Source organism: Drosophila melanogaster, chromosome 3R (genome assembly GCF_000001215.4).
Source record: "Drosophila melanogaster chromosome 3R".
NCBI classification, from domain to species: Eukaryota; Metazoa; Arthropoda; class Insecta; order Diptera; family Drosophilidae; genus Drosophila; species Drosophila melanogaster.
The window spans coordinates 21,229,660-21,246,174 of record NT_033777.3 but is presented as its reverse complement, the minus strand read 5'-3'; the positions used below and the strand labels follow the sequence as shown (position 1 = coordinate 21,246,174).

Below are 16,515 nucleotides of genomic sequence, written 5' to 3'. Positions count from 1 at the left end.
GTCATGCAGAGACTTTACCCTCTACTTTACCAATACCATTTCAACACAATCGCTAATTTAACGTTAAAAGGTCTTACGAAGCTCTCAATTAAGGGGCTACCATAATTCAGAACAACTTTGTTAATAGCAAGTGGCTTTGAGTACCATAACTAATCGCAGCTATTTACCAACAATAAATCACTTATTCTTATCATTTTAACGCTATGCACTTATGTTTTATTTCTTCGAACTAAAAAAGGAGTCAATAAACCAATTGGTAAATAAATTTAGTTCTTTAAGTTATTAATATAAGAATTTGGACTCATTGTGTTTTTCTTAGATCTTTTACAAAATTGGGCATAATTTTTCAGTGTTTTAATTTTATAGCATCACTTAAGCATAAACCGCATATTCATTATGTATTTAATTTTATTTCACTAAACACGCAAGCCTTCATGCTCATAATGCGTGTTTTAGCAAGATTGATTGATGGATTCCTTGGTTCCATTTGGGATTGGATTGGGTTAAGAAAACTATGCTCAAGTTAGGATATCTGTGAGGATCGATTAGGATCTGTGGGGAATGGATTTATGTAAATTATATTCGATAATAAGCAGTCTGTATAGGGTAGATCAATCCTCATCGATCCCTGGACTTTACTTATATGAGCATAGTAACATAAAATATTATTATAACTCTGCAGCTTAGTTAATTTCTCTTATTAATTTGTTATATTTCGTTTGGTATTGGCAAGCAGATAATCTAAACAAGCATTTTAATTAAAAACTTATTTTTCATTATTTTATTTTAATACTACATGTAAGTATAAATAATATTCTATATTAATTTTTGTCCGTTCGATTTGCCTAAGAAGTTTCGTTTCCTTCGCTAGCCTGCAGTTGAGTTTTGCCTTCTAATGGAGGAGCTGTTGCCAATGTGCTGTCATTTGCAAGATCGATGGCAGCACTCGATTCTGGAGTTTGCTTTTCGAGGTCAACAGGTGATGGGATTTCCTCTTTAGATGGTTCAGCAGCCTGCACCTTTGGCTGGGGAGCTGGTCTCCGGTTCGGCAGGATCAGACTCTCCAGTCCACCGCAAGGAGCTTCGATCAAAATGTACATGACATAAGCGAGTAGGACCGTGAACCCGAAGTCTTGCCAAAAACGCAACATCTGTTAAGGAACATAAAACACTGCAGTTGATAACTTTAAAGGAAAAACTGATAAAACTTACAATGTCGTAGTTTGAGAAGTAGGTGTTCACCCTCGTGCGCCCAGCATTAAGGTTCTGAATAAACAGATGGCCCATGTAGGCGCAGAAAGAGAGCTTGGACAGGGGCTGCCACAATGGTGATGTAAGGAACGAGTTGGCCAGTCCACCATATCCTTGCATGCACGCAAAGACCACCCAACTCAGACCCAACGGCCAGGCGATCCGGGAGAGCGATACGTAGAAGGCTTCATTAAGGGTGGGAAGGGTTTTGCTCTTGCCCGTTCCATAAGGATACATCGCAAAAATGCAGGTAAATAGAAAGGCCAAACAGGTGATCCAGCCAATCCAGACAGCAGGTCGGCTCAGCTTGATCGCTTTTCCACGGATCGTATGCAGGAAGTAACCGAACAGGAAACCAACTAGCCAGCCGGAAGCCCGGTTGTGGGTATAGTGATCGAGGTCTTCAGAGTAATCATCTGGTCCCCCACCACCTCCGCCGCTGATCCTAAATGTTTGTAGTCAGGGTTAAAAGTTATACTAAATTCTGCTCCAATGCTAAAGTTAATACTTACAAAGAGTAATTATTAATCACTATAATGCTGAAAAGATAGGCAGTGAGACCCAACAAAAGCAGCAGAACGACTGCTGCACCTTTCTTGCCCCACTTGTACACAATAATCAAGAGGATGGGTGCAATGATATACAGTTGCGTATCGATGGCTAGGTACCATGTGTGAGCCAGACACTGTTAGAATAGAAGGAATAGTTATCACCAATAGCGACCATACAGCGAATGCGGACTTACCTCGGAATCGGTGGCGTAGTTCTGAACGTAGAGCAGGGTCCAATACCAGTTACCTTCGCACCTATCGTAGCTATCAAAATTCCAGTTGCCATACAGCGGACCGTCGCCCAAATGGGGCAGCAACTTCCAGTAGAGCAATATTGATACTGCCACGATGGGCGTTAGGCGAAGATAGCGATGGAGGTACATCAGTGGAATATTCAGCTTTCCCTTGGCCCTATAATTATGCTAGACTGTGGAACGGAACGGGTATAAATTGGATAGGCGACTTACTTTTCCATCGAACGCAAGGCCACCATCGCAACCAGCAGTCCGCTAATGAAGAAAAATGAGTCCACTGCAAAAACACCCTCCTGAATTATATCTTTAAACGGTGTCTTGGCCCACTGAGAAAGAACTAATATTAGCAATCTAATCGCGATTAAAAGGATTTCTCGCTACGCACAGTATACACGTCATAAAGGTTGATGTTCGGAGATGTCATGGATATGATAAAGTCATGACCGAAGCACACCCAGATCAAGGACATTCCTCGCAATCCATGGAGGCACTCAATCACATTGGGATTGGGTTTGGTGGTGATGCGGAAAAGTGATCGTGAGTTAGCACGTGCAGAGAAAACCTTCAGAATAGCAGGCAGTTTATCTACAAATATATGTATTAACACTTATACTGCAAAAAAAAAATGCAGTCTATTTACTTTGATCCGCACACAGGAAGTAGTCGTAAAATGTAGAAATAATCACTGCGCCCCCGAACACGGATAAAATAACGCTGTAAATTAGGATTGTAATTTAAGTCAGCAAAAGCAATGTAAAAAGGAATCTTACATTGCGGCAATGGCACCTCCATCGTAGGCATCACGCTCGGAAGTCTTGCAGGAGTTTTCACTGACCAGATTCTGGTTTGAGTTTAGTTCCAAGCCAACCAATTGCTTCAAGACTCGTCGCAGAAGTGTGTCCATATTGGTGGCCGAGCAGGAAGCGGGAAAACAAACCGCCGTCTGGACATTCATCATCCGGCCAACGTTTCCCAACAGTTGCTGCAGCGGCAGACTGGCCAGGCAGTACTTTCCCAGCAGAGTCGAGCCCGACGCCGCGGACTGTTCGATGGCAATGCACTCGTCGTAGTGACCCAGGTCCTTGAGATGACCCTTAAGGATGCCCGAGGGTATGGATCCCCAGGAGTCAATCACTGTGCAGAAAGTCTTAAATATCTCTGTTCACTCACTCTCCCACTGACTCCCACTTACTTCTGTAGGCCCAAAGGCTGCCACTGGCCAATCCGGCGGTTAGCTGAGCAAAGTCCGCATAGCACTGAAGATCTGAGACTGTGGGAAGTCGACCTTCGGGCACCAAGTCATCCAAGGTAACATTTTTGTAATAACTAAAAAACTGCTCCGACAAATGACGAACTTTGTTCAGACGCTGGTAGTCCTGTGCATCTAGTTCGTTGCCTTCATTTATTTCCGGACCAAAATCGAGGGCACTGGTTACGGCCAGGCCAAGAATAAGTACTACTACTGAGACTTTGGCCATCTCTGTGGACATTCAACTACCGAATAATTGGCATCTGGACTAGAGCAACCCTTTTTATAAGCGATGTCTGGTGCTGGTCTGCGATAAGGATTAGTAATATATGGGCACTTTTGATTAGCCCGGTTTTTTGTACGTTAACGTGACTGTGCAACATCGGAAATGGCTTCAAATATAATCACGTATTTTATAATTTTGATTAACATCATTCAAGAATGTTTTGTTTTTGCATATTATGGGGGTCGAAGTGCGATTATCTTATCGATGGCTAACAATTCGGCCGACAAATGGAAGTATTCATCTGAAGTAAACAATAACAGTACATACATATTGGGATATGAGGTGCTAAGGGGTTTAACGGCCTTGTCCTTGTCCTTGCCCAATCGGTTTCTGCAAATTACTTTCTTATCAAACATTGCCGGTAATTTAAACACGCGTGTGCCTGATCGCTAGATTTTTTGGTGACATTTATTACTTTTTGATTAAGTATGTAAGATCAGATCGTAAAGTTGATTGCGATTATATGTAGGTTAAGTATCCGATCCATATACATCATTCATGAAATTCGATAAACTAGATCAGCTGGAACATATTCTAAGTTAAATTTTTGTAAAGACGCTCAACTTTGGAAACATAATCGATCATAACCAATCAAATTCGTGCATATACAGTCCTGCTTTCACCAAGCCAAATTCACGGAGGTTGGTGGCCTTATAAACCTGATAAGCATGTCTGTTACATTAGTTGTAGCTTTATCAGGTGCCCCAAACTATTTCTTTCTTCAAAGTCACGGGTGCATTTGATCTTTCTGAGCTCTCATGTTTGGAAATAGTTCGACGTATTGGGTTTGGTTCAAGGCAAAGTATACATAACTACCGACTTTGACCATGGACCACGGAAGGGTTAATATTTTGATAACGTTCATTATTATTTTATTGGGCCGGAAACGCATCCTATTACCTGCTGCATACTTTTCAACGAGTCTAATATATGTGCATACTTTTACCCCTCAAGTAACGGCTATGGAAGTATTGTAAATCACTTTCTTATCTATCAAAGTCTGGTAATTCAAAAACGCCTGTGCCCGTTCGAATCGGTTCTCAGGTGCTTTTTATTACTTTTTGATTAAGTAGATGCAATCAGTGCGGAAAGTTGATAGCGAGTATATCTTAATAATCCGATCTTTTCAATTAGTAAATTAACATAAGTCTGGTTTTGAGTGAAACTTGATAGACTTGAATAGTGATCAGCTGGTGTGGCTGCAACTTGTCACCATTAATATATGGTGTGGTAAATCATGAATGCATCTTTAATGGTAGTGTAATTAATCGCATAATTTCAATTTAACACATTTTTATTCTCGTAAGTCGTAGATTAAAAATTATGTAACAGATAGGATAGAGGATTTCAGTTCCTATAAAGTATAAGTAATCTTGGTCTTGTTTGTCCGTATGAGCATCCATATATCAGAAATATGGATTGTTTCAAACAACGTCCACACTTTTTAAAAAATGTTCCATTTTCTTTTCATTTTATAATTTATTATCATTCATTCATTTTATTATTATCCCAAGTTTTGTCAATCCATCAGTAAACAAGTCGGCTAGAGATGTTGATTAAGAAGAGCTTACATTTATAAATACAAAATACGAAATTAATATCGTAGCTGCCTTTTCCTTATAGGAATTTAATTATTTTTACGACTTACCAATTTTTTTTTTTATTTTTAAACGGCATACATATTCCAAAATCAATTCATAAGGGTAGAGGCTGTAAAAGTCATTGTACTAAGCTTTGCAAGTTCTATGTTTCTATGTTTCTAACGGATACTAATCTTATTCCCCATTCAATCTAAACATAAAATTTCCCAAAAGTCCCTGTGATTTGATTTTGAGAAAGTACTATCAATATACAAGGAAGTATTCTGGGCTACAATCGAATCCTCTAAAAAAAACTGAATACCTAAAAGGATAATTCAGAAAAGACGCCTTGTTTGGCCCCGATCAATTGAAGTGCTTAACAAATACCAATTCAGATTAAGTAAGGCACGAGTAATAATCTTGAAAATATTGCTGGGCTTTAAAGTTTTCAGGTGTTTTCTAGCTCATAAAGAAACTTGATTATTTTTACAATCGCCTTATTTACATTTTGCGACATTTGCAAATTAGCATTTAACATGACCAGTGGCCCGTCTCCGCCACCACGCCTATCCATTAACATCACTATCCGGTGGTGGATACTAATATATATATGGCCGATTCAAGTGGTTTCGGCCTGCAGCTCTAATGATAGTTTAATTGGCCGCATAATTCAATTAGAATTGGCCCAGCTGTCCAGCTGATGGAGGTGCTCCACACTTCCAGATTCTTTGCAAATAATCGCATGGTACTTCACACGTTTGCGATTAAGATGGTTATGGTTTCCCATTTGATACGCCTGTTGACAAAAAGCGTCGCTGTCATTGTCATGTCCAACACGACGTATGCGTAATATGGCGGACCCAATCTGAAAAGGCCAAATCACAGTCGCTGATCACAACAACATCAAAAGAATCGATCAACCAAATGCGAAAGCCGTCGTCGAATTGTTCGATTTGATAGCCGCCAGCTGTTCTTAACAGTAAATTGTCTCGACTCGTCGAGTTGTTTAGGGAAATACTTGTCGTGGCGAAACAAGTTCGACTGCCCCCTCCCTGTAAACGTACACAGAAAAAAAATCAAATATCAAATTTAACATATAATTTCATAGCCGATACACTCAAAGTAAAAGCAGTAAGTAAAAAAGTAAGGCATTTAAAGTTGATCTGCACACCTTCATTCATTCGTCTATCTCATTTAAAAGCTAGAATGTTAAGATGCTGTGTGCAGATTCTAGTGACTAGTTGTCACTAACCTCCAGAAACTCAGGAATAATGCAACCGCAGTTTGATGGAGTATAAAAGCTTAAGAAAGATATTTAGTATTGTAAGTAGTTTTGTACCTTTTAAGGACATTTGAGCCTTTATGGGGGAGCCTTTATCAATGCTACTAATTAAACGGTTCGCCTTTCATAATATGTCGATTCAGATTTCTGGGGTTTCTGGGATTTTTTGCCGTGCAAAACAGCGTCACACAAGTGTGCCTTAAAAAGCAAACAACTCGCGAATCAACAAAAACAAATGAGAACATTGTTACCGACATGCAATGCGATTCGTAGAATCGCGCAACCGATATCGCGGATGCGTCACACTTTCTTTTTGGGGAAGTCCGGATGCGGGAGATCGGACGAATCAGGTCAGCCGACTACTAGCCGGTTTCAAAGATGCCTCCTCATGGTCGCTGACGTTTCGGTCTGAAAACGTGACTCGGGTGCGAAGTGAGTACCGCTGAGATGTGAATCTTTGTGAATGTGAATCTAACAGATACAAACGGTCGCAGATGTATATAAGTGGGGGAGCAGCGAGTTCATTTAAATGACCTGGGACACACCTTCTTTTTTCTTTTGGCTCACTTTCATGCAAATCAATTAGCTTTCGGTTGATCAGTTGATTACGAGTTATGGTAGATCACTTTATCAGCAGCAGACTGGTGAGATAACATTTTGTCAGTGATTCACGTACTTAAAAACTGATATTAAACCAGCTTATGGTTGTGGCCCAATTCTCGTGTGAATCCTTTTTATTTCCATCCAGCAAAAGTCCCCCAAACTCATTAATTATGCTCAGCACGCCTTTCAGTCGCTTAAAATGCAGAATTCCAAATTAGCACAGCAATTGAACGAAGGAAGTTACTACTTTTTATTGAACGCTTAGAATAGGAAAATCCGCAATTTTTATGGTCAATCAACAGTGAATGCAACAAGCGTTGAAGTTGTTCAATTGCCGACAATTATTTTTATGAAAGCAACTTATTTTATTAGCGCTTTTAATGATTTACTTGTTCAAATAAAAATAAAATTTAATTGATTACAAATCTCCTGACTATTACACAGATTGTTATTACTATTAATAATTATTTCCATTTACAATGAAAAATCAGTTCTTAATTCTTGAACTCACAAAGTAATTGCTGAATTGGTCAGTCTGTCATATTTCTGCTATTAAAATCAAATTGATAAAAATGCAAATGGTAATGATGGCAATCGACAGCTCCAAAGTGTTAGCCCGCATCGCAATTTGGATTTACTGGCGTTGATTCTTGTACGAAACACTCATGATTCGCTAATTAAAAATCGATTAATTGGATCGAACATTAGTGTTTGATTGTGCCAGGGCTTTCTTTAAGTATTAAATCAATCAACTGATTAACCTTGGCACTGCAAACAATGATCAACTTCAGACTTTCCTACAAAGTAGTTATGAAGTCCAATTGATTCCGACTGTGCATCAAGTTCGACTGCATTCGAAGGCAGTAGATACATAGTTATTGAGTAATGATTGCACTAAAAGTCAGGGGACAAGCGCCTTAACTGCAAATTTTCACACTGACTTCGTAATGGGAAGCACAACATGACGGCTGGCATATGTTAGCAAATGCAATCCCTCTCACAAATCCACTGATATGTATGAACACCGATCTGCCCAACTGACAACTACAAATTGCAGCGACTGCGATCCTCGATCGATTTGAAATTCCAATTTTAATGCGATTTTACTTTCGCACGAGTACTAACAACCTACTACTAACAATTGCGAAGTTAATGCTACAATAGCCACTACTCTTGGCCATAAACTCGACCATTTTTAGAAGCTTTGCTAGCTATTAAATTCTAATACCAGTTCATGTGGAATAGTAAAATCCGAATAGTGCGGAAATAATATAGGCTGTGCACTTAAATCCAACATTTGCTTCAGAATTTTAAATATTTACATACCTTAATAAACTTTATCAATACTAATACATAATAATTCTCAGTTTCAGTTTCATTGTATAGCTAAGAGGGACGCACTTTTTCCTAGATTTCCCTAAAAGTACTACCATATCACTTAATTACTAGTATTGTTTGTTAGCTCCTGCTTAAAAGGAGGACTAATTTAAATCATCTTTCCACCTACGCGTAAGCAGTGGCCATCTCACCTTCCCCAATCCGCTGTGAGCTGTGTGTGTCACTCGAGGGATTTCCAAATGGTCTGGTTGGCAGAAAAGTAGTAATCAAAGTGTACAATTCGCCTGCCAATTAGTGAGTGAGGGGACGGCGGGGAATTTCATTTCATTCCATTTCATTTCCTACGTCACCGCTCGGCGGTCCGCTAAAAAATGGCGAGCCAAGTAAAGCGGTACCAATGCTAATCCGGCGTCCACACACTGAGCGCCCGCATATGGGTATGTGTGGTATGCTGCGAGCGGTAATTGCAGGGGCTGTAAGAGCAGGAACTGGTTTTTTTTTTTCAGTCATTCTTCGCCAGCCGAATGCGACTGCGCTGCCGGCGGCGACTGCGGCAGCGGCGGATCGGTCGGATATATAAGATAGTCGGGGGCTGGGATTCTGATTAGTCTGCGAGCGCCGTTTACAAGTACATAGCACGTTGAGTTTCCCGAGTGCGTTGCAAGTTTTTTGGGTGCCCCCCAAAATCAAAGTGAAACGCTAAGTGAAGTGACCAGAAAAAGAAGTTTAAAGCTGGTAGACTCACTCTCTCATAGTTGAAAATATAGAAGGAAAATCAAATTCAAGAAAAACGTGCTTAGTGTGAAACGGCCACAGATAAACATTTGAAAAAGGAAATCAAGAACCTGTTCAAAAAATCCAGTGTCAGAATTTGTTATTACCCACGGTACGTATTACGTGATTATCAAGTATTTATTTAGATTCGGCAAACTCGCTTTCCCGAAATTAATGTGCAAATTGACTTGACATGCATGCTGAGGAGCAGTTAACAAAATATTTCTCGCGTTATTTAATGGCCGAATTAAGTTCCTTCGTATATAACGAAACTTACTTCACATCCGACAGAAATTACATAAAATTCATTAAGCTGAGAATATTACAAAAAAGCAGAACGACGAAAAATGTAATTAGTTTCAAGCATAAATTAATGGATTCAACAAATTGTTTTCACCTCGCTTCACTCGACGTCGACATTTTTGTGGGCTAAGGTTTTCGTTGTCACAATGGCCAAACAATTATGACTTTAAGGAAGTCCTCAAATCGTTGTTAGTTCCAAACTAAAGTTTTTTAAGTAGCAGGATTTCTAATACTTCGATTTGAAAGGCGCGATTAGAAGACCAGTTTTTCTAACGAAATCGTTTTGAGGAAGTAAACGAGTTCTAAACTCAAGAAGGAAACTGGATTCGCCTAACGGCTCGTTCCTTGGGAATGCACTCCAAATGCAAAAGGCAACCAGAATTCGAGGCGCGGCGAGGTCAGAAGAGGCATTGCATTAGTTCAGTGATTAACGAAGCTCTTAAACTCGGACTTAAGACCTTCTTTTCTCAGAATACCAAATTGTTTTCTCAGCGTTTAGCGCCTGACTACAAACCACCATCGACATACTAAAGGCTGGCATAAGTAACCAGCAAATGACATTTAATTTGTCTTGGAGCGCTTAGTAAAACGCTTGTTATTAAGAGCGGCCAACGCGGCGTATACTTATTGACGGTAGCCAGCAGTGATGGATTTATAATTGCAATTGAGTCATTGGCCAAAGCGATCGGCTATTAATTATGTTAAGTATGTGCTAAACGAGTGTCGCATATCGTTTACAAGTGCTTTTTATGGTGCACAATTTGCATTCGCCGACTTGAACTTGGCTCGTTAATGAGCTCGCCAACTGATTCCCCCATTGACGTAAGGCACTTGGCCGAGATCGTTAGTTTTGACCGTTTGCTGGTCTTGAGTGCGGTTTTGTTCTTTTCCAAATACTCGTACAATACGAGCTTGTCATCCAATTGACTCACAATCGGAAATACTGCGGAAAACGGCAGCGGCGGTGGGGAAAACAGAGAAAAAAACCCAGCACAGACAAAAAAACAGATCACACTCACCGGGACGACCCCCAACAAAGCCGTGCAGATGCAATGGTGGGGCACCGCAGCACCGCTTAAATTAGACGCTTTTTACTCAATTAGGCAAATCAGTGCCGGCAGAAAAAAGACATAATAATACATTCAATCAATGAACAGTAGTGGACTTCAGCATAGAGCCCTGTTGTGTTTTGATTCCAACGACCGCCTCCCACTGCGGTTCGACAAATTAATTAGCCACACTCTTCGGAATTACTACCAGCGGAAACATTTGCGATACTAGATAAACCACGCGACCTTAGGCAATGTTGTTGATCCGCCAAGTGCAACAGCCAACACAGCCACTGGCAAACGGTCTTTCAACCCGGCCAATAATTATGTAAATTACAGATTACATGGCAGGCTGATAATTATGGAACGATTTTCCAAAAGCGCCAGAACCTCCAAGCCCAACTGAAAACGATCTAACGCAAATGCAACCTTGGTCGGAAAATTATTAGCAGCACTCGTCGTACTGCGGCGGTCTTAAATGCTTTTCGATTGCGCTGCTACTAGGTTTTAATGCTGGCTATTTGGTTTGTTTTCGTTGATTTAATGGCAATAGGGGCAAAAGTAATAACACTAAAGCAGCCGCATGGATTTCACCTCATCAACAGAAGCAGCGAAGGTGAACAGAACAGAAGTCGCTGGATGCATTTAATCGATGATGTGAAATGCCAAGAACCAAAGGGGCTCAAGAATGCACTCGAGTGGCGGGACCAAAACAATGGACTGCGTCAGCATTGTATGCAGATAGTATAGTACTAGCTTGCATACTATATATGCTCAAATAAATACACATGTAGTACTATACATATATAGTGGGCAAACATAGTGCAGGTTGTCTATGCAAGTGAACAAACTAATTGGACTCACACGGCGCATACGTAATGGGCGCTTGGGAAATGATTTAAGACTAGCCTTGAATTCGTTACGTATACGCCCCGTAAACCGTTGTAAATTGCTTGGCTGCCAAAAAAATGTATGCCAGTCGAGAATCAGAACCAAGCAAGTCCGAAAACCAGACCCAGAAGCCAGGCGGCGCATTTTCAGCTCTAAAGTTGCGCAATTGAAGTATAACTTGTTTCGAGCTCCCCAGCCGCGATGGTTACAACAAGCTACCACAACCATCTCCACCTCGACATCCACCCTTCACTTAAACTTCCACAACATTTCCTCCTCGGCTGGAGAAGAAGCGGAAGCAAATAAATAATTCATAGCGCACTGCCCCAAAGAAGCTTCCTGACTACCTTGCCTTTCCCAGCGCCAACGCCCGCTCAACTGCTCCACTTCCCCGATCGAAGTCATTCAACGAGGCCTCAAATCTAATGAAATCAAATTTTCAAACCAAATCAGAGATTAACATTTGCTAAGGCCAGGGGTATGGCACGGGTAATTGTCGTTCTTGGGCCTCCAGACGGCAGCTTGTCTTCATGTTTTGGATTAGAGCGCTTGACATTGGAGCCGGGCAGAATCAGATACAGGTAGTAGACCAGAAGTGGTCGGCGCAATGACATTTTTGCTGAGTTTTATAACACGCCAATGGAACTTAACGAGCATGAGCAGCACAAAGACCTCCACCAATCTTCGCCAGCGTTTTATGGCGTCACGTAAAATGGGACAGCGACTGGTGCCTCTGGCAATTGGCTAGCTCCATGCAATTAACGAGTTAGCATGCCGCATTCCGAGCGCTTGTTTAGGCTTTTGGCCAAGTCCAATGTCCGAGATACAACAGTTGAGCCAGCGTAACTCCTTCAAGATGAGGCATTTTATGGAGCTAGGTTATTCAAAACTCGAAAATTATTATTTTTATTTTTAAGGCACATTTTTTTAGGAATAAATACCTGGCAATGTAAACGTGGATTTTCAAAGCCGGAACACATCTCAATTCATAGTGTAAGCCCACATAGATTAAACTGACCGTAATTAGTAACGACAAGCAGGTGGCTATGCTAATGCATTAAGTAATATTTACTAAAGTTAAGGAGCTCTCTAGTCTCCTATTAGACAAACCTGTAATGAAAGTATGACTGATAGGTTAGGGAAAAATATGGTGCTAAGCGAATAGATAAAAATGTCGCCATAATTTAAAATAACATGTGCCTGTTGCTAAGCGTTTAGTCGCAAAGAAGAAAAACTAACTTAACTATTACTGAAAATAAAATGAATGAGTCTTTATACTCCACGCCATTTAGCGAGAAATAAGAATTCCAACTATTTCCATAAGGCTATTCTTAAGTACTGATATAAATAATAAAACATTAATAAAATCGTATTACCCTGAAACCCTTAATTATCAAGTCATTAACATGGAATATCGAATTCCAGTTTACTTGAACTTGCAATCTCTGCAGCTTAAGAGACAGCAATTTAATTGAATAAATATAGCTCAACAGAAGCCATCCGTTTAAGCCAGCTCCCATATTCATACTCATTCATTATAATAGTTTATTGTGCGAGCGCTCCATTAACACGAAGTGTTATAAATATGCATGTATGAATGAATTTAATTGCTACCGCAAGGCAGCAAGGCATTAGCCTGCATTGCATAATACGAGCTGGGAATGATGATGTAACCTAGGGATTCTCCGACTGAGATTCTAAGCCCAAAACTAACAAAGTATTCCCCACAGTTAATATATCTTCAAGATGGGTTCGCTGCCACAATTGTCGATCGTCAAGGGTCTGCAGCAAGACTTCGTGCCTAGAGCTCTGCACCGCATCTTCGAGGAGCAGCAGCTGCGGCATGCCGACAAGGTGGCTCTGATCTATCAGCCCAGCACTACGGGCCAGGGAATGGCGCCCAGTCAGAGCAGCTACCGCCAGATGAACGAGCGTGCGAACCGGGCAGCCCGCCTCCTGGTGGCCGAGACCCACGGCCGGTTCCTGCAGCCAAACAGCGATGGTGACTTCATCGTGGCTGTGTGCATGCAGCCGTCGGAGGGATTGGTCACCACACTGCTGGCCATCTGGAAGGCTGGCGGCGCGTATTTGCCCATCGATCCCAGCTTCCCGGCGAACCGCATTCACCACATACTGCTGGAGGCGAAGCCCACCTTGGTGATTCGCGACGATGACATCGACGCCGGCCGTTTCCAGGGAACTCCCACGTTATCCACCACCGAACTGTATGCCAAATCCCTCCAGCTGGCCGGCTCCAATCTGCTCTCAGAGGAGATGCTGCGCGGTGGCAACGACCACATCGCCATCGTGCTCTACACCTCGGGCAGTACGGGTGTGCCCAAGGGAGTGCGTCTGCCGCACGAGAGCATCCTCAATCGGCTCCAGTGGCAGTGGGCGACCTTTCCGTACACCGCCAACGAGGCGGTGAGCGTTTTCAAGACGGCCCTAACCTTCGTGGACTCGATTGCGGAGCTATGGGGCCCGTTAATGTGTGGCCTGGCCATTCTGGTGGTGCCCAAGGCAGTGACCAAGGATCCCCAGCGATTGGTGGCCCTGTTGGAGCGTTATAAGATCAGGCGTCTCGTACTGGTGCCCACCCTTCTGCGCTCGTTGCTCATGTATCTGAAGATGGAGGGAGGCGGAGCTGCTCAGAAACTGCTGTACAATCTCCAGATTTGGGTCTGCTCCGGAGAACCCCTATCCGTTTCCCTGGCCAGCAGCTTCTTCGACTATTTCGATGAGGGCGTGCACCGGCTGTACAACTTTTACGGATCCACGGAGGTATTGGGCGATGTCACCTACTTTGCGTGCGAGAGCAAGAAGCAACTGAGTTTGTACGATAATGTGCCCATAGGTGAGCCTTAAACTCGGGTTCTAAAATTTCCATGTCGTGTATAACCCATGATCTCTTATCCTGAAGGCATTCCACTGTCGAATACCGTGGTCTATTTGTTGGATGCCGACTATCGTCCGGTGAAGAACGGCGAGATTGGGGAGATCTTTGCTTCGGGTCTCAACTTGGCCGCTGGTTATGTTAACGGACGCGATCCGGAGAGGTTCTTGGAGAATCCTTTAGCTGTGGAGAAGAGTAAGTTGTCCATCTGATATCTTCTGAATACATTTCAAAATGCATTCAAGTTAGTTATTATTACTTAATCCGACTTTACCTCTCCAGAATACGCCCGTTTGTATCGCACTGGAGACTATGGATCCCTGAAGAACGGCAGCATCATGTACGAGGGACGCACCGACTCTCAGGTGAAGATCCGTGGACATCGCGTCGACCTGTCCGAAGTGGAGAAGAACGTGGCCGAGCTGCCGCTGGTGGATAAGGCCATTGTTCTGTGCTACCATGCTGGTCAGGTGGATCAGGCTATTCTGGCCTTCGTCAAGCTGCGCGATGATGCCCCCATGGTCACCGAGATGCAGATGGAGGCTCGTCTCAAGGACAAGCTAGCCGATTACATGACGCCGCAGGTGGTCATCCTGGAGCACGTTCCATTGCTGGTCAACGGCAAGGTGGATCGCCAGGCGCTGCTCAAAACCTATGAGACGGCCAATAACAACGAAGGTGACTCCAGTATCGTTCTGGACTTTGACTACTCGCAGGTTCCTGAGGATCTAAAGCTAACGGCACGGGATCTCTTCGAGACAGTGGGCGGCGTGATTGGACGCTCCACCAGAGCAACCCTCGCTCCGCACAGTAACTTCTATGAGCTGGGCGGCAACTCGTTGAATTCCATTTTCACGGTGACGCTGCTGCGCGAGAAGGGCTACAACATCGGCATTTCCGAATTCATTGCGGCCAAGAATCTGGGCGAGATCATCGAGAAGATGGCGGCCAACCATGATGCAGTGCAGCTAGAGGAGGAATCCTTGAATGCTTGTCCGCATCTGAAGATGGAGGCGGTGCCGCTACGCCTGGAGCACCGCCAGGAAGTCATCGAGTGAGTACTTACTAGCCAAAGCTCGACCGGAAGTGGAATTACTAATCGGTGTGACACCCGTTTTAGCATTATTGTGGCTAGCTTCTATAACAAGGCCGACCTGGAGCAGTGGCTCAAGCCCGGAGTTTTGAGAACCGACTACAGCGATATACTGAACGTGAGTAACTAAATCTTACTACTTCAACTGGATACATTTCCTTCATTGTAACGCCGGATAGGATATCTGGAATGTGCTGGTGGAGCGGGACCTAAGTTTCGTGGTCTACGATACCAACACGGATCGCATTATTGGCACAGCGTTGAACTTTGATGCGCGCAACGAGCCCGAGGTGGACATCAAGTCCAAGCTACTCATTGTCTTCGAGTTTCTGGAGTTTTGCGAGGGTCCCATCAGGTAAGTTATAAATCCTTCACGCCATGCGCCGAGTGCTCACTTGGAGCCTTCAACAGGGATAACTACCTGCCCAAGGGTCTCAACCAAATCCTGCACTCGTTCATGATGGGCACCGCCGAGAAGTTGAATCCCCGCGAGAACATCGCCTGCATGCACTTTATGGAGCACGAGGTTCTGCGGGTGGCCCGCGAGAAGCAGTTCGCCGGCATCTTCACCACCAACACCAGTCCGCTGACGCAGCAGCTGGCGGATGTCTACCACTATAAGACGCTTCTCAACTTCCAGGTGAACGAGTACGTGCACTCCGACGGCAGCCGTCCATTCGGCGATGCACCGGACGAGCAGCGCGCTATTGTCCATTGGAAGGAGGTGGGCAAATAGGACGACCACCCGGTGGACGTGTCCCCAAACCAGATCTGCAGCGAATTTATCCCGCACCACGTATTATATAGTTAACTAGCATAACCTACCACCTAGTATTAGCCCTAGGCATAGTGTAACTTAGCGAGAAGTTTCGTAAGTTTGTGTTGACTAGTTGTAAGCCTTTGATTTCCAGACAATTAAATACACAACAATCAATAATTAACCACAAAGTGGTTTGATTGCACTGACGCTCTCTTGGCCGTGGGCAAGGCACTTTCCAAAATTCCAACCCAGCGGAATTTCAATGTACAATCTTATACATTGTATAAGAGGAATTATTTTCCCAATGATTATTGGTATTACAACTGCTCTTACAGCCAATTTCAAAATTCAATCACAT

The 16,515-nt window shown here is 43.0% G+C and overlaps 2 protein-coding genes across 2 annotated transcripts; one reads left to right on the top strand and one right to left on the bottom strand.

The window, feature by feature from the left end:
- Positions 1 to 756: 756 nt before the first annotated feature.
- On the bottom strand, positions 757 to 3,557 carry CG5892 (uncharacterized protein). Its single transcript, NM_142702.2, has 9 exons — positions 3,249 to 3,557; positions 2,827 to 3,190; positions 2,697 to 2,770; positions 2,442 to 2,641; positions 2,270 to 2,382; positions 1,997 to 2,213; positions 1,764 to 1,936; positions 1,213 to 1,696; positions 757 to 1,151 (listed from the first exon to the last, which is right to left on the bottom strand). The coding sequence occupies exons 1-9, from the start codon at positions 3,532 to 3,534 to the stop codon at positions 846 to 848; spliced, it is 2,217 nt and encodes a 738-aa protein (NP_650959.2). The 5' UTR covers positions 3,535 to 3,557; the 3' UTR covers positions 757 to 845.
- A 5,440-nt stretch (positions 3,558 to 8,997) lies between these two features.
- e (ebony) lies at positions 8,998 to 16,336 on the top strand. Its single transcript, NM_079707.4, has 7 exons — positions 8,998 to 9,280; positions 13,142 to 14,265; positions 14,332 to 14,499; positions 14,587 to 15,358; positions 15,425 to 15,515; positions 15,577 to 15,752; positions 15,809 to 16,336. The coding sequence occupies exons 2-7, from the start codon at positions 13,158 to 13,160 to the stop codon at positions 16,131 to 16,133; spliced, it is 2,640 nt and encodes an 879-aa protein (NP_524431.2). The 5' UTR covers positions 8,998 to 9,280; positions 13,142 to 13,157; the 3' UTR covers positions 16,134 to 16,336.
- The last annotated feature ends 179 nt before the right edge of the window (positions 16,337 to 16,515 follow it).